This window comes from Meyerozyma guilliermondii, genomic scaffold, assembly GCF_000149425.1.
Source record: "Meyerozyma guilliermondii ATCC 6260 scaffold_6 genomic scaffold, whole genome shotgun sequence".
Classification (NCBI taxonomy): domain Eukaryota; kingdom Fungi; phylum Ascomycota; class Pichiomycetes; order Serinales; family Debaryomycetaceae; genus Meyerozyma; species Meyerozyma guilliermondii.
Window position 1 is genome coordinate 632,674 of NW_001809795.1, and position 18,713 is coordinate 651,386.

Genomic DNA, 18,713 nt, shown 5'->3' on the forward strand with positions numbered 1-18,713 from the left:
TGAGGCCTGCAGGAAAGGGGTGCGGGTAGTGGCTGGGACTGGTGTTTGGGTGGTGTATGGGTTGACTTGGTGAAATCAACGGCAAAACATAGAACCATTCCTGGTTACTAATTGTGGGTCCAACACCTTTCCCGTGCAACAGACCCCCCGAACGTGCCTAGACGCCACCAGAAACTTCACCCACCCACTTGCACATACCCCATCACACTTCGCGCAATATGGATATCAGACGGTGTCGCCGATGCAAAAGAAGACGGCTTGATGATGAGCCCCCCGAGGTCAGACAGTACAAAACTTGTGCCAAATGTCGAATTATCGAGAGACAGAAAAAAAAATCGCGAAAGCCGTTGGAGGAGGAAACGATGATATATGGCATGCGTCAGTTTCGCGAGGAAGGCGCTGAATTTCCCACCGACAGTATACTTATGGAGGATGACGATTTCTTCCGTGGGCCTCGTGACTCCAACGCTCGCGCCGACCCGCTGAGACAGCAGCTTCGGTTCCAGTACCAGTACGAGCTGCTGCCGCAGCCCCAGAATAGTGCGGTTCCGCGGCTGCTGACGGTGCTGCTGATGGACGCTGCCAACGCCGTGGCGGTAGCTAGTATGGCGGTGGCTTCCGCTGCGCGCACTCCGCCAGGGCCCGGTGCGGTCGCGGGGCCTCCCTACGGAATGACGCCTCTCCAGCGCCAGCAGCAGCAGCAGCAGTTGCAGCAACTGGGCGCGGTGCCAGGAACTTTAGCGGGCCAGGCCGTGAATGCGGCTCCGGTACCGTGTGAAATTTGTGGACGTATTCTCGATGCTAACGACGAGCTTCTGATGAACTACAGACTCTGTAGTGACTGTTTTGCTGACCCGTACCGTGGGAACGTTTATGGGCTGTACAACGAATACTTACTTGCCGTGTCCAAGTCGCAGCACAAGGATGTGAAAAATTTGGTATTTGTCAAAGAACTCGGAAACTTTTCCGATAACCTCGTGAGCCGGCCCATGAACGAACGCCAGTTCCGTGAGTTCATCATCGAAAAAATTAAAGTGATCTACTTGGATCCCGTCATCGCCTCCATCGGCTACAAGTTCAACTTGGTGCTGGCTAACACCGCCGACACCCACGCCAAAAAACCCATTCGCGCCGTCTACAAATGCTACAAAGAACAAGACCAAAGTTTTGTGTCCAGTGTCCATGTCACCTACGATTTGGTCACCAGCATTCTCGTGGTCAAGTTCTCCCACAGGGTATACAATGCTTCCAAATACCCACCCGCTGTTGTGTCGGCGGTTCACTCTGCTGTGGACCGGTTGCGGTCGGTTCGCGGACCTAACGTCGCCTACGACTCGGAAACTGCCTTGCTTGTGTACGACGAGCTTGTGCAATCTGAGGGCGAAGTACGTGATTGGTTGGTGTCCCATGGCCGTACCGACTTTGCTTCTGGGTTCTCGAAGTTTGCAACCGTGGGAACGGCTGCAGAAACCACACCCGCCAAGGTGAACGGAGAAAAGCCACAGGAGGAAGAAGATGCCGAAGAAGAGGAGGACGCCGAAGAAGAAGAGGAAGAAGAGGAAGAAGAGGAAGAGGAAGAAGAACCAGAAGACGCCGATGTGGCCGAAGACGATTCAGATCAAGCTGATGCGGAGGATGCCACGCCCGAAGCGACCCGCAAACCGGCCCCGCGGCAGCCGCACTCGGTGGATCCAGTATTTGCCGACTAATAGAGAAGTTGTACGAATATATGTATTTCAGACAATTAAGTCTAATCTAAGAATTGACTGTTCCTGTAGATAAGCGTCCACGAGTATAATTATAGAATTCGCATCCCTGCAGATCAACCTTAAATCACGTATCAACGTTGAAAAACAAATACCAACCACTCCTCGAATTCCCGACGGTGCTTACTACTACCAAGGTCCCTAACAACTGGGTACATTTCCGTGGCAAATTTAGAATTTAGGGCCATTTTCGTTGCAACTCAAAAAAAAATGAAGTTTTTGTCTTGTGGTTCATCTTGCGGGTTTTTGGTCGTTTCTGCGTTGATTTGGGTCGTTTCCGCCCTCGACTTGCAAACAGACGATTTTGATAGCATCAAACAAGACACTGCTCTCATTGCAAAAGGTCTTCTTGACTATTATGATGGTTACAAAAAAGGAGGTGTTATAGGTATGTTTACCTGGCCCTACTACTGGTGGGAAGCTGGTGGAGCATGGGGTTCGCTCATTGAGTATTCGTACTACATGGATAATGATACTTTGGTTCCTCTCATCAAAGAAGCTTTAGGGTACCAGGTTGGAGAAAACTACAATTATGTTCCCCTTAACCAGTCCACTACTGAAGGTAACGATGATCAGGGTTTTTGGGGAATTGCTGTAATGGCTGCGGCCGAGAAGAACATGAGCAATCCCAAGGATGAGCGTAAGGCGTATCTTGCTTTGGCTCAGGCAGTTTTCAATACTATGCAAGCACGGTGGGATCATAACGATTGTCATGGAGGACTTCGGTGGCAGATTTTCCAGTGGAATTCTGGTTACGATTACAAGAACTCGGTTTCCAATGGATGTCTTTTCAATATTGCTGCAAGACTCGCTCGCTACACTGGTAATGACAGTTACGCTGATTGGGCCGAGAAAGTGTGGGAATGGATGGTGGGGACCCATCTCATTAACGAGACTCAACCAGGGTACTATTTTGTGTATGACGGTGTCACTGTGAACGACAATTGCTCCGAAGTAGTCAAGTTGCAATGGTCATATAACCAGGGACTTTTCCTTCTGGGTGCCGCCGTTCTCTACAACTACACCCAAGACGAAGTGTGGCACGAGCGGACGAAGAAGTTGCTCGCAGGGTCTGTTGTTTTCTTCAATCTGACCAACGACATCATGTACGAAGCAGCATGTCAGAATGGTAAAGGAGGACAAGGAGCAGGATCTTGTAACCAAGACCAGCGTTCATTCAAGGCTTACTTCTCTAGGTTCCTTGGTCTCACGGCAATCATGGCACCGGAAACCAGTGATACAATTATGAACTGGCTCGAGAAATCGGCAATTGCCGCGGCTCAAAGTTGTAGTGGAGGTACAGACGGTCACACTTGTGGTATCAACTGGTTCTTGGGCCACTGGGATGGCGTGTATGGTTTAGGAGAGCAAATGTGTGCTTTGGAGGTAATTACTGCTCTTCGGGTCCACGATAGACCACCACCATATACCGCCAATAACGGTGGATCTTCTAAGGGAAATCCTGGCGGCGGTTACGGTGCTACCAATATCAATGCTACGCCTCTCAATCTTGGTTCGGGCGACAAAGCCGGTGCTGGAATCATAACCGCTATAATTGGTATGTCGATAGTGGGTGCAACAGTGTGGTTGCTATTGTAAGCACAAGAATTCACCCGAGAAGCCACAAGAATATCACAAGAATTTCACACGAGATTTCATTGAATACTCATTCGTATTCATTGTACATTTTTTTCTGTATTCTAGTTCATAAACAGTATCAGTATCAGTATCAGTCAGTAGCCGTAATATGTTCGTCCTGCAGGGACTGGGCCGCACTAATCTTATCTCACGAGTTTGCTTACGGCAATGACTTCGGAATCTCAGTTCACCTCCGTCCAATGGGATAGAGACGACCAGGATCCCATGACGAGTGCCTTTCCAGATCCAATTGCAGAAGAAACCAACAATATAGAACAAAATATTCCTGGAGACGAATTAGAAGAATCCGCTTCCAGCAGCCACTTTCACGAACAAACTCCAGCACCTCCTGAACCAACCAATGACGCCAAGGAAGATCCAAAATCATTTACAACAACTACAGAAGTCACCTCGCCAACAAGAGATACCGACGCTGCCCAGAAACCATTCGTGACCTACCTTGTAACTACTGTGACCAACGACCCCAGCATCATTCGTTTGTGTCTGACACTCAAAAAAGTGTCAGAAGATAACGATATGCAATCTGTGGCGGTTAGACGCCGATATGGTGACTTCAAGTTTCTTCACGAGTGCTTAACCGCAGACTATCCTCAGCACCTTGTGCCTCCACTTCCTTCCAAGCTGAACTTCAAGTACCTTACCGGCGACACATTTCACGAAGAGTTCATCACCAAGCGGTTGCAGTCGCTCAATCGCTTCATCCACTACACAAACCAGCATCAGTACTTGTCGCAGCTGTCGATCTTCAAGCTTTTTGTGTCTGACTCAGCCGACTGGCTCACGTTCCAAAAGAACCTTAGCATAAACAACTCTGACGAAGGCACTTCTGTGGTCAGCAGGGTGGTCAATGAAGACATGTTGACGGAAACGGTCATGAACTACTTCACATCTTCGAAACACAAAAAGGAAACCAATAAAGAGATCATTGAAATCAGCGACAAGTTGAAGAAACTCTATGAAAACCTACTAAAGTTGGATCGTCTTTTTGCCAAACTCAACAAGCGCCACTCGGAATTGGCTACGGACTATGGTCAATATGCCACCCAGGTTTCCCGTCTTGGGTCAACCGACCAGTCAGACATATCCAACAATTTTGCAGACTTTTCACGTTCGCTATCCTGCTTTCTGACTAGCTGGCATGGACTCCACAAGTATATTGACGAGTCGTTTCTCACCTCTCTCAAGGACTGCTCCAAGTACATTTTAGGGCTTACAAACCTCATTGAGTTGCAACATAACAAGCACATTGATTTACAAGTACTACAAGAATACTTGGACAAGACAAGACAGGAGCTTGCAAACATGGGAGGCACCTCCAGCCGACCTCCTCCTGCCCCTGTGGCCAGTCATAATGGTGGAATTGTAAATAATACTGCTCAATTAATCAAGGATACCCTTTCTACGTCGGCGACTCCTACCATAGGTTCTACAACGACGGAAGGAAAAGTCAAAAAGTTGCAGCAGAGAGTGTCGCAGTTGGAAGAGGAGATCGAGGCACAAACCGCAATTGCAAATGATCTTACAAACAAGGTAATATCTGAGGAGTATCCCAATTGGGACCGGTTCAATAAAAATGAGCTAAAGGCATCGATGTTAGCACTATGCGATAAGGAGATTGATTTTTACAAAGGTTTGGTAGACAACTGGAAAGGGGTGGAGGACAGCTTGACGCAGAGATTACAGCAATTGGAAAGTGGACACACCGAACCGTGATTCCCTTTTTCTTTTTCCATGCCACCTTTTGCTAACTTGGAACGAATCATTGTGCACTTCAACGCCATAGAAATTTGCGTCAGTCAAGGTTTCTAGTTTCCACTTTAGTTCCTGGCATATATAGCCACTTATATCGTCACAGTTGCCCAAGAAGTTTATGTCGAACCCATCAATTTTATCACGATTCACAAGTACTTTTTTAACGTTCTGAGCATTTCGAACTATACTTGCGACTGGTTCCACTTTTAGCGAAGTGCCTGCGACAAGTAGTAAGTCACACTCCTCCACATCTTTTCCAATCATGGTTTCGAAGCGAGAACTCAAATCTTCACCAAAAAATGTGATATCCGGTTTAATTAAACCTTTCATAGGAACCGAACCTAGATCTGTAACACATAACGAGCAATAAGGAACCTGGCGCATTTTTATTGCTGCGAATGTAGCGGCTCCAGAAAACGTAGCACGGCAAGTTAAGCACGTAGAGGTGCTTAGAGTTCCGTGGCAGTGGACTATTCTTGAAGGATCAATTCCAGCAGCCAATTCAAGATTATCGATGTTCTGGGTGTACACTCTTAATAATTTGTTCTTTTGTTCTAAAAGACGCAAGAATCGGTGAAAGTCCGATACTTTGTCTCCCTGTGGAAGTATTTTATGAGCAACCAGGTAAAACAAAGTTGGATCTTTACAAAACCTGTCAATGTGAAACACCTGCTGGGCATTCTCCAATCCTGACCGACTCAATTGTGAGTATATTCCCTGGAAAGATCTGAAATCTGGGATACCTAGTGATGTGGAAATGCCCGCTCCGGTCACAACAAGGATTTTTTTTGCCTTTTCAAGCACCAGTAACGAGTCGGTAAGATTTAAAAATTTGGGGGGAGGAGAGGAATTACGAGTGGTCTGTAACATCTTCAAACAGTGAAGAAATCGACCAGCGACTTCATGGGTGGATCCATCATGAGCCCTAGGGAGATTTAGCTGCTCCAAGATATTCTGGAGAACGTTTTTTGTGAATCTGGCAGGAACATACCGTTTGAGAAAATCGTGTAAGTCCAGTTGAAGTACGTTAAGTCTTTCATTTTTTTGAAATATTGTTAGATTCTGTGGATCTGAGTCTCTTTCTGTTATACGTTTCCTATGCCGTTTCTTCCTGGGAGCCAGTTTTCGTAGCGGCATCGATTTCTGACTAGATCAGTATTAATAAAATTTCGATGAGAAAATCGGCTGCGAAACAGAAGAGACGAGGGAAGTGCCAGGAATGCACAGGTAAGCAGCGAGAGAAATATGGGATAGTAGTATAAATAGTACTGTACTAGAAAGACGTACTCTGACATTTTTTTATAGTGATCATAGTGAAAACCAAACTAAAGTTTTTAGGTCTGAAATGAGAGTTACACTGGTGAATGAAGACTTCTAGCTTTGCAAAGGCAATTGTAACATAACATACAAGTATGTTTAGGTCTAAGTTTAGAGTAATAATTTTGACAAAGAATTACTATCAAAACCACATGTCTTCTTTGACACTTTAGCCCCCAAACTTACCAAAAGTTGAAATACTTCAGCACATGACAACGATCTATATCCACTACTCCAAATTTAATAGTTTTGCAAATTCCTTTGTGTTTACGGTTTACTGTCTCTATTCATTCCAAATGCCAAGGCCGCGTCTAGCATGCCGAACACCATGTTTACATCCGTGCACCCATACTTACCACCAATCCCGATTACCGCTTCTTGATTCTGGCATCACCATGCTACGATCTTTTTACATTGTAGCGTTGTTTTCGCTTTTTTCTGCCGTATGGGCAAACAAGGCTATGTTCGACAATGGATACAACTCACAGGTGTGCTCGGGAATGTATTCCAAGCACGACTGGGGAGGATCTATACGTCCCCATATTGACATCAAGTTGAATTATTTTCGGAAAAATATGAAGATGGGACATGACAAGGTTGATGAAAACGATATTCATATCAGCTATGTCATTTTCGAGTACAAAGATATTGGAAATTTGGGGTATCATCTTGATGATGGAAGAGTAAAATACATCTGTGACGACTATGCTATAGGCAGATTGAAGGCTTGTAATGAGAGTCAGAAAGGCAAGTTTATCATCAACAATAAGGTGACCAACTCTACTATCATGACCAACGTTTTGACTCATAAAGGTCAAGCCCATATTAACTACACAATTGAACGTACTGGTTACTATTGCGTGAGCACCATTGCAGCGGAGAAGTTTGAGTATAGCGGAGTGGTCAATTTTCAAAACGCTTTCGGCCAGTTGAGTGCTAGTGAAATCCCCAAGCTTCCTGCCTACGGAATCTTGACTGTGTGTTATATGATTGCTGTGGCATTATACGCTTTCCAGTTTTTCAAAAAGAGAAAGGACAATCAAATCTTGCCGCTTCAAAAGTACTTGTTAGCGATGTTGGGTCTTCTCACATTCGACACCTTGGTTGTGTGGTCGTACTATGATCTCGTCAACAGATCCAAGAACCCGCTGTCTGGTTTTGTCACCTTCTACATGATCTTCCTTTCCTTGTTAAACTCCGCCAAAATCACCTTCAGTTTCTTCCTTTTGCTTTGTATTGGTTTGGGGTACGGAGTGGTGGTTCTCAAGTTGGACAAGAAAATCATGTTCCGTTGCAAGTTGCTCGCAGGAGCACACTTTGTAGCTACCTTGGTGTACTTGATTCCAACTTACTACTCCGGTTCGTACGATACTGTCAACACTTCTGGTGCAGGCGAAGACACAGATATCGGTGGAATTCTTGGATTGCTTCCTATGATCCCCGTTACCATCACCTTGACCACATACTATTTTGCCATATTGGTATCGATTAGAACCACCACGGCAAATTTACACCAACAGCGTCAAATTATCAAATTGAAACTTTACGAACATTTATTCCGCATTATCTTCTTTTCCGTCGTATTGACGTTTGGTGGGTTGATCTTGTCTACCATGGTGTACTTGAGCATGTCCAGTACTGAAATGATCGAGCAACATTGGAAGTCGGCATTCTTTTTATTTGAGTTCTGGCCCAGTGTCGTTTTCTTTGCGGTTTTCATGGGAATTTCCTGGCTTTGGAGACCCACCGAGACCAGTTATATGTTGGCCATTTCTCAACAAATCTCTTCATACGAAACGGAAAATGACGACGGACAACCAGGTTATCACCACCATGAGTTCGAGCTCGATGATATGTCATTGATGAGCCACAGCGATGAAGAGGGTGTTCGTAATGAAGATTTTGATACAAATCAGCGTAAAAATTCAGAAGAATTACCTACGGAAGTGGAACGGCGAACCAGCAATACGCTTTTCGAGTTGGGATCGGATGAGGAGCACGAAGATGATCGCTTGGATAATAGCAAGAATCGTGATAAAGATGCAGAAGAGTAGTTGGCGAGCATGTACAAAAGATAAACTTATATATGGATATAAAGAATAAAAATTTGCGTACGTTGTTTCTAACCTAACTATATCCCTGCCCAGATAGAGCCTCCGTCAGCACGAACCTTTTCTCCCAACTTCTCCACCTGATTGTCCCAGCGTGTCAATTGGTCAAAGAGAACCTTGACTTGATCGAGGTTAAGTATACGGGGCTGCAACCAAGTAACGATCAAGATTTGATTTGTTTCTTCAATGTATCCTTGAATGAGATTTAAGGAGAAGCACTTAATGATCAATTGCTCGATCTCTTCAATGGGTGTGCCGGTAAAGTCTGAAATTTCTTTGAATGTAAGGGTCTTATTGGCGGACGATTTGCGAGACACCAACTCCAAAAGGGCCATGATCACTATTTTCTGGTGAAGGAAAGCTTCGGAGTTTGCCAAGAATGGCGACTTTTGGAAGGCGGTGGGAAGAAGTTGGCTGAATTGACCCAACTCACCAGCATTCAAACTGTGCACCAACTGATAGAGCCAGTCATATTCAGATCCCTTGATGACGTTGAGGATGTCGTGAAGAATGAGTTCACCAAAATTGTAGATCTTGGTTCCAAGCAAGGCAGCCACACACAAATTGTGGCAAAGGCTCACTTGCTCGTCGTGAGGAATACTACCCTCCAGCGAAGACAAATACAAAAGAGCATTGGCGTAGAACTTGTTATAGTTTTCGTTGAGTTTATCAAGCTGGCACTTGGCCAAGTAGAACGCAGCTGTGATTTTGGCATTAAAGTCGGTTTCGTAGGACGACTCAAACTTGGGTTCCAACCGTTCAAGGACCTCATCTGCCTTGTCCAACTTGTTCAAGTAGATGTAGAATCGAGCCTTCTGGAGGTCTGTGTACACGATGGCTTCGTTGTTGTCTACTAATTTGTTGGTGTCGTCGGAACCACGAGCAGATTTCTTGATTTCCAGCTTGATTTGATTTTGAAACTCCTCTAATTTCTCCAAACATTCGGTCTTGTTGTCCTGGAAACTCGACAACAAGAAGTCTGTAACCCGAATAGCATTAAGTTTCAGCAGAAAGTGCCCGATAAATTGAGTATATATTTTCTTTTGAAGACCATGGTGGCGAGAGTCGGGAATTGAATACAATTCCTCCAACGCAGTTGTGAGCTGATGCCACAATTTTCGTTCGTAGAAGTCTTCTAGCTGATAAAGTGCGTTGATGATATCGGCATTTTCCGTTTCTTGGCGAAGGGTGGCCAAAACCGTGGATATATCTTCCATTACTAGTTGGTGAGAATTGGTCGAATCGAACTAAGATACGGGTATATGCAGGAAAACAATAGTCAAGATCTACTTGGTGAATAAATTTAATAGAGCACTAACTAAGGCTTATGCCGTCACTAGCAGCCGGAACTCCTGCCAGTTCTGTATGTTCTCCCGGAACATTTGCTGGCCGCCCTGAAGAAATCCGATCATAATTCTTAGCCACTTCTCTTCCACCATCAAGCTAAATGCTTGCAAGTTTGCAGTGACATGGTCCGTCAACGTACGGAGATCACGCGTGGTCAATTCTATGAGCTGGTTGTACTGTTTCCACTTCTTTTTCGAGCTGCGCAATGCGAGTCTTGTATGCATTGACACCAAAAGTTGGCACTGTTCGTTTTCTCGAAATTGTCGTCTGTGGTTGCAATATTTTCAGTCGAATTGTTCACGACAGTGGTATTTGAAGCGGTGGCTTCGTCCACGATGGTACTATTCTGCGGTGTCGCATTATCATGGGTTTCCGTCTCGCTATTTTGTTCAGGAAAGACTTCAACAGGATCTCCAGAATTCGAATTAAAACCGTTCTTTCTTCCTCCAAAAAGTCCATACCAGCTCTTCTTTCCTCTTAATCGCTTCTGCTTGAGCTCTATTCTTCTTATCGCTTGGTTAATGCTTGGACTGTCAATGTCCACACTGCGCAAGTCTCGCAACTTTAAATGCGAATGGTAGTTGCTCGTAAGACCATCAAGATCGTGCATTCTTGCAGCTCGTGCTCTGTGCACAAGACGGTACTGAACCACTTTGTACTTGTAAAATTTGATTGTGTGGAGTGCAGACTGATAGTATTGGACAAGTTGATGCATGGGTTCTTGCCATTGGGGTATCAATGTGGAGACAAGAAACGCTTCAAAGTTGAGGAAAGACGAGTCAATGGCAGAACCAAATTTCTCCACTAACATTCCGAGTTCATTGGCGTTGTCACTGATGCCGTGAATTTGTAATGAAAAATTGTTCAAGTTTCCGCCTAGTTCAATAAGGTTGTTAACCACAGCCTTGACGTTGCGTACGGTCCTGGTATTGAGTTTAGTGAGGTCTTCAAGGACCTTTATGCTCTGGTGGAACGTGGTTTCCATGGTTGCTAGTTGCTGGAACCCAGGACTGGTAAAGTAGAGAAATGGTATCGTCCGGGCCACTATTCTCGAAATCGCCTCCCAATTTGCGTGCTGATAATGGTTGTGCTTTTAGCCAAGTCGTCACCCACTTTCTTCAAGTTACTCAAGTGATCTGGCCCCGTATAGTCGTAACCGTTGACGATTGGAAGGAGAGAATAGAGGCCATTTTGATCGGTAGGATTCATTGGATTGGCCCGCAAAAGGTTATTCGGGACCATCAGGATCGGGGGTTCTGCCATGGCGTCTTGCCAGCACATTTCGTAGTTTGGGTCCAAAAACTTGTGCACCAAAGGGCATTGTCTTAGACGAGGATGGGTGCAAATATCGGAGAGAAACCGGGAAAAATACCGTTTTCTGGTCTCGATGATCAGAAGTTCTTTCGAGTTGTTGATGGAATTGATGAGATAGGTAAGAAAAGAGTGTTTTCCTGGAATTGGTGGAATCACTTCCGTCGGGTACAACCTTGTTATGCCATCACGAAGTGACCTAAACTCGGAATAACGTCGTTTTACAACCAGATTTGTATCACCAGCAGAGAGCTCAATAGCATACACAATCACCAGCAGCGACATGAGCAGTTCCGATCCCACTATTTCAACATGAACTTTGGGGTGGTTTATCAATTGCACGATTTTGTTGGATAGTCCTATCGTCGAGTTCACCAAGTCCGGATGCACTTCTGTGGTGGTTTTCTTGTTCTTGTTATGGCCGTAGGGGTCCGCCAACATCGACCGACTTCCGTAGAAGGACGGATTATTGTCCTGTTCGATATCTAGTGGCATGGGGAAAGATGGTGTTTGGCGGAGAATGAGTGAGAGTGGTTTGGGTGTGCAGGAATTTGCACCTAGAAACTAAGGAACTAATGAGCAAGTACAATGATAAATCTATGATCACCAATGAATTCACTAGCAGTTTTTTCCATTAACATGACTCACTTACAGAGTAAACATCAAGAGAGTAATCAATACAAAGTTATTCAACTAGTTTGTAAGTTGTTCTATTCAATTACTCGTTTCTTCACTTATCACCCAATCACCATTAAACTAAACTGAAGCTGACTACAGACCAATTAAAGAAACAGATGCTAACAAGTTCTAGAATCAAAAAAGATTAGCGTTTGAATTAAACACTCTTTATGGATGTTCTCTTCTAGAGTTCTATTACCGTTCCTTACATTCCTATATGTAACATAGTTCTCACAGTGTACAATACACCGTACACAGTGTAATCACTAATCGAAATACTCAATTACAGTTGATTGTCGTGTTGCCGGCAATCAATATTTGACTCGTGCTTATCTTACTCCCAACAGAGCCACACCTGGTTTACAGTTGGGTGTCTGCAGGACCTCGCTTATTTTGCTTGTTTTTGTGCTCGTTTTTGTGCTTGTTTTTTACCGTAACCTTGGAACCGCGTCGGTAACTCTGGTGTTGATGCGCACTGGTTGTGGCCCCGTACCAGCAACCGTTTCGCGCACAACAACACTCTTTCTTTTTTCAGCGCCGCGGCATCTCTGCAGGGAGACACCAACCACGTTGATAAGAATAGATCGTCTCTTGGCAACTTTTTTACCGTTTTTCACTCGCTTCGACAACGCCGACGATCTATAGGTGCGACTCACCACAAGGCCCCGAGATCACCGATAACTTATAATCGGAGCCTTGCCACTATTTTGGTTCAATCTTCGCAATAACTACCAATCACAACTCCGTCCCTCCGTCCCTTGTCCACTTCGATCTTCGCTTTTCAAGTTCAACCTTTTCAAGTTTCAACTTAACTTCAATCAACTTAGCCACTTACACCTGTTATGAAGTCCCGAAGGCAGCTCTTGGTGTGTGCCTTGGTTCTCGTGACTTTCACCACCATCTACAGTCTTCAATATGTGCGCTCGCTTTCTATCAGAGCGAACCAAGTCACCTACCATAAAACGTCTCAGTTGGAGGTATTACAGTCTCAGGGAACCCTGTCGTACGACGAACTCGTACGCAAGTTGTTAAAGGCTCTGCGTGGTGCCACAGCATCTTCTGCGAAAAAGGCTGCTGTGCACTATGTTGCTGCTTACGACTATAAACAATTGGAAATTGACCAGCAAGAACAGGCGGCTATGATCAAGGAAATGCCCGCTTCCAAGGTATTAGAGGCCACCACCAAGTTTAACTCGGCACTCACTCATTTTCTTGGGTCTCTTTTGCTGCTCATTCTGGAAACGGCTCCCATAGTCAAGGGCATTAATGACGACCTGCACTATGCTGCCGCAAGGGACCAAAACAAGTTCCCTAACAGAGAAGGCCGTATCATGCTCTACGGAGGTCACTTGCGGGAAAATTACCAGAGTGAACCGGTTCGAACCACTGAAATGTTGAGTAATTATTTGCGTCTTCTGACAGAAGAAGTCGATGCCCTTCGGAGCTCCCACGATTCTTTCATCAACAAAATGCCGCTCACGGTTCCCAGAGATGTCCTTGAACACTCAAAGGTGACAGGATACATGCAGGGTGACGGTATTGTGTTTCTTGCTGGTGGCCGTTTCAACCAGTTGGCTCTCGTTTCCATCAAAATGCTTCGTGATTTGGGCTCAAAACTTCCCATAGAGGTGGTCATAAAGGACTGGAACGCACTCGATGCTCGCTTTTGTGAAGATGTTCTTCCCTCCCTTGGTGCTAGTTGCAAAGTACTTGACCATTTTCTCGGCCTGGACGTGGCTGGAAGAGTCAAAAGTTATCAGCTCAAGAACCTTGCTTTGCTCATTCTGTCGTTTCAAAGAGTACTATATTTGGACGCCGATAACATCGTCATCAAGAATCCTGACCTGTTGTTTGTCAACGAGCCATTCATTTCCACAGGCTTTGTCCTGTGGCCCGATTTGTGGAGGCGTTCCACGTCGCCAAGCTTCTACGATATCGCTGAGATTTCCGTTAATGCCAAAAAAAGAGTCAGAAATAGTTACTTCAAGGATGATCCCAAAGGCACTCAAGACCCTCCTTCATTGCACGATTGCGAAGGTGCAATTCCTGAAGCATCCAGTGAAACTGGACAGATCTTAATCGATAAGAAAAAGCATTTTTCAGCCTTAGTGCTTGCAATGTATTATAATTACCATGGTTTCGACTACTACTATCCCCTTCTAAGCCAGGGCGCTGCTGGAGAAGGAGATAAGGAAACTTTCGTTGCTGCTGCTCACAAGCTTGAACTTCCCTATTACCAAGTACAAGAATTCAACCGTGAGTTTGGTCCTATGACGGAGCTGAAGCAACACCATCCGTTTGGAATGGGTCAGTACGACCCAATTTTGGACTTTATCCAATCGCAAAATGGCGAAGGTCGATATTTGGGCGACTCGCTTTTTGCCCTGAGAGACACCCCTACGTGTGGCACATCAGATACGGATTCAGAGACTAACAATTATCACTTTCATTTGTATGAAGCTTCTAGTCTCATGTTTTTGCATGCCAATTGGCCCAAGTTATATTTCGCAGAGCTACTTCTACAGAATGGTATTGGCCGTGGACCCATGGAGAATGGGGTCAGAAGAAGGTTGTACGGGCCAGAATTGAAAGCTGAAGCTGGTTACGATTTGGAATTGGCAATCTCACAAGCCATGAATTGGTGTTACTGTGTGATGAATGTTGATCTTCACGACGTTCCATCTGTGGGCCTGGATGATCGTAAGGCAGGCTGTAAGCTGTTGAGGCAGCATTTGAAGTTTTTGAAGGAGAATTAGTTCTGGTTGTGTTTATAGATACCAGGGCTTTCTCCGCAAGCTAATTTGGGATTAACATTTTGTCAAACCTGTTCGATTGGATAGGATATCACGTTATTCTCGTCAAATTTAATCTAGGATTTTATCCTTCGCGATCGTTATCAAATATAAGAAAGGATATTAACCCTTGTGAACTATTACTATACAAAGCACATACAATAAAATAGGAATATATAGGAACTGCCTTTCGGCTCAAAGGCAATTGGTCAAATTCCTCTTATCGGCTGCTGTGTTTTAGGCTCTTATATACAGCCTCGCTCCTCCTGATTTGTTCGCGAAAGTCTGTCCCACATTTCTTTCTTCCATGCACTCCATGTTTGTTTGTTGCGAAACTTTGTTTACACTTCAATGAAACCTTTGGTTATTAGCAGGGCTACTGTGGCATCTAGTAGATGTGATCCTGCTCAATGGTCATCCAATCTGCAACTAGCAATCAACAGTGGTTCTCAAATTACACTATTGGATCCCCAAGTGCCTTTAATACACCAGAGTGTGTACGCCATTCCAGACCAAGAAACCCAAAATAAATCGCTTGATCCCAAAGGATTGTTCCATATAAGTACCCCCATCCACCCCGATATACTACAAGAATGGCCAATTTATAGGCCAAATCTGTTTTTACTCGATGATGGAACTGAACCTTTCGCAATTGGAGGAATTGGTGAACCAATAATAACTGGTCACATGTGGTCGCCTATAAGGTCAGAAACGAGAGATTGCATGCTAGGAATCCTTATAAATACTGGTGAGCTTTTTGTCTTGGAACGAGCTACCACAACTAAGGAAAGCTATTGCATTAAACATTGTTTTTTTGATGTGCTATGTTGGCAAAATGGTATAGCTTCCAATACTTCTGCCGACGATACTAAGATCCCAGTGCAGCTTTACCAGGCACTTCGTGTGCGCAGTTTTGCATTTGGAACTTTCTTATCATTCAATTCTTCAGACTCAATTCTTGGTGCTATACTAGAAGATAATACCCTCGCAGTGCATACCCTCCAGGACCAATTACCACGAATAGCACTCTTTCAATTTCCGTCCAATGAAACAATAATCAAGCATGTTTGGGCAGATATTACTGAAATTTCATCGACGCTGGCAGTGGCTGCTGTTCTATCTTCCACCAACTCGATCTACTTATGCCATATTAACGAAAATGGTACCATCGCCGAAGCTCCACAACGCATAAAGGAACCTAGCCGGTTCACGGTGTCGAAACTTGAATGGCATAAAAATATGCTTGTGGTAGTCACCACCAACGAATTGCTAGTATACCATGTTGATTTCAGTTCTGGCCATGTTACCTCGACTTTCACTAACACACATTATCCAGTCATAGCTGCCGGAGTTGTCGTTGGCGGTGATCTTCAGACTACTCATATCACGATTGCCTATGAAACAGGCAAGGTTTTATCATTTTGTTTGAGTGGTGGATCTCTACAAAACGAGGATCCACCATCACAGCTTTCCGACTTTGTTACGAAGAGTCTCTACAAATTCCAGTTAGCCAATTCTAGGCCAGCTGCCATAGAAGACAACAAAAATGAAGATCTCGAAGCAACGAAACCATTCTTGAACGACACTGTGGAAGGGAATTTTTATTTGTACGGTTTGTCAACCAACGCCAATGGCATTATCAGCTTGGTTTATCGAATAGCTCCGAAGAATGTTTTGAATTATACCATCTTGTCAAAGTATGAATTCAACATTGCATTCTTCTCTCTCGATACTTTGTACGAGGGATCGATATTAGATGCTCCACTTACTGGTACGTCTTTGAGTAAGATTAACTCGTTGTGGATGAAAAAGTATGCTGAACTACCTACTTTTCCAAAACTAATAGGTGAAAACAAGAATTCAGAAGTAGACGAATTTGTTCGTCAGCTTGTGGAATTTAGGGGGAAGTATTTTGTGGACATCCTTACAGCTCAATTGGGAGTTACGACTCCTGCCGACTCATTCAAGGATTATTTGAGGTTGCATGTCTCTGAAAACGGGGGCCTCCAAAGCTTGCAAGTCTTGTTCATCTTCAATATCATTTGCAGCAAGTCGATAGAGTTGTTAGTCTCGAAGGTCCCAGATCACAGCGAGCTCCTTGCTTTCGCCGAAAGAATCACAACAGAACAAGCCAGCATCAAGAAAGTTATAGCAGACCATGTTATGAACTCGGTCCTCACATATATCCAAGAGAAAAATCTTAAACTAAGTTCTGAGCTCGATAAGTATTTGGCTATCACATTTTACCACTTATCACTGAGTGCACAATTTGGATCCAACAAGCACATACCTACAGAAGCCACAGTTACTATAGCCACCGAATTCGTCACAGAGTCTTTTAGTGTGAGTTCTGTGACTGCGACTGAGGCAGATGAAGGAGAGCTAGCTTTGTCTACCACTGGACACAAGTGGTCTCGTTGCTGCTTGACTCGGCTTCCTTTACTTGAACTCGAGTCTAAGGCAGACGAACTTCGGTATTTCAATTACATTATACGCAAGGATGAGTGGAAGAATACCTTAATCCTCGGCGACCTACTTGAAAGTATCCAGCATTGTATTTTTACCGGGAACAAAATATATAGAAGGGACTGAATTGTCCATTATTGGGATGCAAAGGTGTCTTTTTCTTCGGAGTCAATATTGCCAAACAAAAATGATCCTGGAACGGGTATAAACCCTTCGTCAGTATCGGTGAACACACCATTGAGAACCTGTTGAAGACTTCCATCGCTCCATACAAGTTGTGAGGCGGTCCAATTTATCAAGAGGTTTGGATTATTTGGAGGTGGATCCGAGATCTTGGTGATCAAATATGCAACGCTAGCCTCGCCAATGCCATATGCGAACAAGCTGAGCCATGGTAGCTGTACAATGAGCTGATAGAACACAATTCCAAACCCAAGGAGGACTCCTTCTCTGGCGCTCATCCATGCTTTCTTATCCCCATTGGAGAACCGAGTGCGAGTAAAGTACGGTAAAAGAAGATCATGAATCAAGTTTCTCGAGCCCCAGTACGTGGTAATTAGCCAGATACTGTAAGATCGGGACACCGAATTGAGTACAGCAAAGCACGCAAGCGCAGGCACCGTTCCTAGTTGATCGTTCAAGTTCTTCAACGACATCAATCTTACTGCAAAAGCACCAATAGTCCACTTTCTCGAGATGAACTTGACAACCATGTTCACTAGCGAAGCACGTACATTCCGCTTCACGTAGCTAGCGAATTCCGAGGAATTATTGTACTTATACTTGACGAGTTCAAATATTGACTGTGGATTGTACGTCGTTTTAGGATTTTTCGGGGCCACAATTTCCAAGTTTTTTTTGTATTCTCTCGGCACTTTGGCTTTCCGGTTATGAACAGAGTCCACAAACTCCAAAGAAGTCAAGAAGAGCTCGTCCAATTCGGGTTTGAAGAACCGCAAAGACAGGATGAGAAGACCACCAATTTGAAGTACATTGTGCTGGGTATAGTACAAGTATTTGAGCACAAGTTTCAATGCTGGCGAGTCGCTGAACGATAGTATGAGTAGCAACAATCTCGTTGCAACGAAAAAAGGCGCCCAAAGTGTCAATTGAAATGCCAACGACCAAAATATGACATTTATAGATCGCCTCGTAAACCGGCTGGAATACAACTGAGGATTTTGAAGAGCCCGAAACGCACCCAAAAAGGCCAATTGAACCCCACGGACGACAGAAAGCAAGGAGACGTTCGGCAGTGGTCTGGATACGAACTTGGGTGACGCCATGGATATGGAATGGCTAGGAAATCTGGAGAAGCCTGCACGCAAATCGATCTGCGAAGAGCAGCTGATTATGGTCGCGCCGCAGATGCAGGAGCCAGAGGTTTGGAGTTCACAGTTTACCATGCAGTACCGCTCATCGCTGTGGCACGGCAAAGCGGAGGTCAAGCCGGGAGTGTATGTCCGCACCGAGTCTACCGGTTACACGAGTCAGCACATAAATTGACAAGTTTT

General features: G+C 44.7%; 11 protein-coding genes across 11 annotated transcripts; 6 read left to right on the forward strand and 5 right to left on the reverse strand. All coding sequences in view use genetic code 12, as the record gives it.

Moving 5' to 3' along the window:
- Positions 1–218: 218 nt before the first annotated feature.
- PGUG_04955 (uncharacterized protein) lies at positions 219–1,709 on the forward strand (the record flags this gene model as incomplete). The annotated part of the gene is made up of 1 exon (XM_001482950.1): positions 219–1,709. One exon carries the CDS (start codon positions 219–221, stop codon positions 1,707–1,709), a length of 1,491 nt encoding a protein of 496 aa, XP_001483000.2.
- A 267-nt stretch (positions 1,710–1,976) lies between these two features.
- DCW1 (putative mannan endo-1,6-alpha-mannosidase) lies at positions 1,977–3,365 on the forward strand (the record flags this gene model as incomplete). The annotated part of the gene is made up of 1 exon (XM_001482951.1): positions 1,977–3,365. One exon carries the CDS (start codon positions 1,977–1,979, stop codon positions 3,363–3,365), a length of 1,389 nt encoding a protein of 462 aa, XP_001483001.2.
- A 207-nt stretch (positions 3,366–3,572) lies between these two features.
- SNX4 (Snx4p) lies at positions 3,573–5,138 on the forward strand (the record flags this gene model as incomplete). The annotated part of the gene is made up of 1 exon (XM_001482952.1): positions 3,573–5,138. The coding sequence occupies one exon, from the start codon at positions 3,573–3,575 to the stop codon at positions 5,136–5,138; it is 1,566 nt and encodes a 521-aa protein (XP_001483002.2).
- Positions 5,103–6,314, reverse strand: SIR2 (Sir2p; the record flags this gene model as incomplete). The annotated part of the gene is made up of 1 exon (XM_001482953.1): positions 5,103–6,314. One exon carries the CDS (start codon positions 6,312–6,314, stop codon positions 5,103–5,105), a length of 1,212 nt encoding a protein of 403 aa, XP_001483003.2.
- Positions 6,315–6,703: 389 nt separating this feature from the next.
- Positions 6,704–8,548, forward strand: PGUG_04959 (uncharacterized protein; the record flags this gene model as incomplete). Its single annotated transcript, XM_001482954.1, has 1 exon — positions 6,704–8,548. The coding sequence occupies one exon, from the start codon at positions 6,704–6,706 to the stop codon at positions 8,546–8,548; it is 1,845 nt and encodes a 614-aa protein (XP_001483004.2).
- A 77-nt stretch (positions 8,549–8,625) lies between these two features.
- On the reverse strand, positions 8,626–9,822 carry PGUG_04960 (proteasome regulatory particle lid subunit; the record flags this gene model as incomplete). The annotated part of the gene is made up of 1 exon (XM_001482955.1): positions 8,626–9,822. The coding sequence occupies one exon, from the start codon at positions 9,820–9,822 to the stop codon at positions 8,626–8,628; it is 1,197 nt and encodes a 398-aa protein (XP_001483005.2).
- A 290-nt stretch (positions 9,823–10,112) lies between these two features.
- Positions 10,113–10,937, reverse strand: PGUG_04961 (uncharacterized protein; the record flags this gene model as incomplete). Its single annotated transcript, XM_001482956.1, has 1 exon — positions 10,113–10,937. The coding sequence occupies one exon, from the start codon at positions 10,935–10,937 to the stop codon at positions 10,113–10,115; it is 825 nt and encodes a 274-aa protein (XP_001483006.1).
- Positions 10,938–10,996: 59 nt separating this feature from the next.
- On the reverse strand, positions 10,997–11,758 carry PGUG_04962 (uncharacterized protein; the record flags this gene model as incomplete). Its single annotated transcript, XM_001482957.1, has 1 exon — positions 10,997–11,758. The coding sequence occupies one exon, from the start codon at positions 11,756–11,758 to the stop codon at positions 10,997–10,999; it is 762 nt and encodes a 253-aa protein (XP_001483007.2).
- Positions 11,759–12,783: 1,025 nt separating this feature from the next.
- MNN24 (Mnn24p) lies at positions 12,784–14,697 on the forward strand (the record flags this gene model as incomplete). The annotated part of the gene is made up of 1 exon (XM_001482958.1): positions 12,784–14,697. One exon carries the CDS (start codon positions 12,784–12,786, stop codon positions 14,695–14,697), a length of 1,914 nt encoding a protein of 637 aa, XP_001483008.2.
- Positions 14,698–15,084: 387 nt separating this feature from the next.
- Positions 15,085–17,325, forward strand: PGUG_04964 (uncharacterized protein; the record flags this gene model as incomplete). The annotated part of the gene is made up of 1 exon (XM_001482959.1): positions 15,085–17,325. One exon carries the CDS (start codon positions 15,085–15,087, stop codon positions 17,323–17,325), a length of 2,241 nt encoding a protein of 746 aa, XP_001483009.2.
- An 8-nt stretch (positions 17,326–17,333) lies between these two features.
- On the reverse strand, positions 17,334–18,605 carry PGUG_04965 (uncharacterized protein; the record flags this gene model as incomplete). Its single annotated transcript, XM_001482960.1, has 1 exon — positions 17,334–18,605. One exon carries the CDS (start codon positions 18,603–18,605, stop codon positions 17,334–17,336), a length of 1,272 nt encoding a protein of 423 aa, XP_001483010.2.
- Between the last annotated feature and the right edge of the window lie 108 nt (positions 18,606–18,713).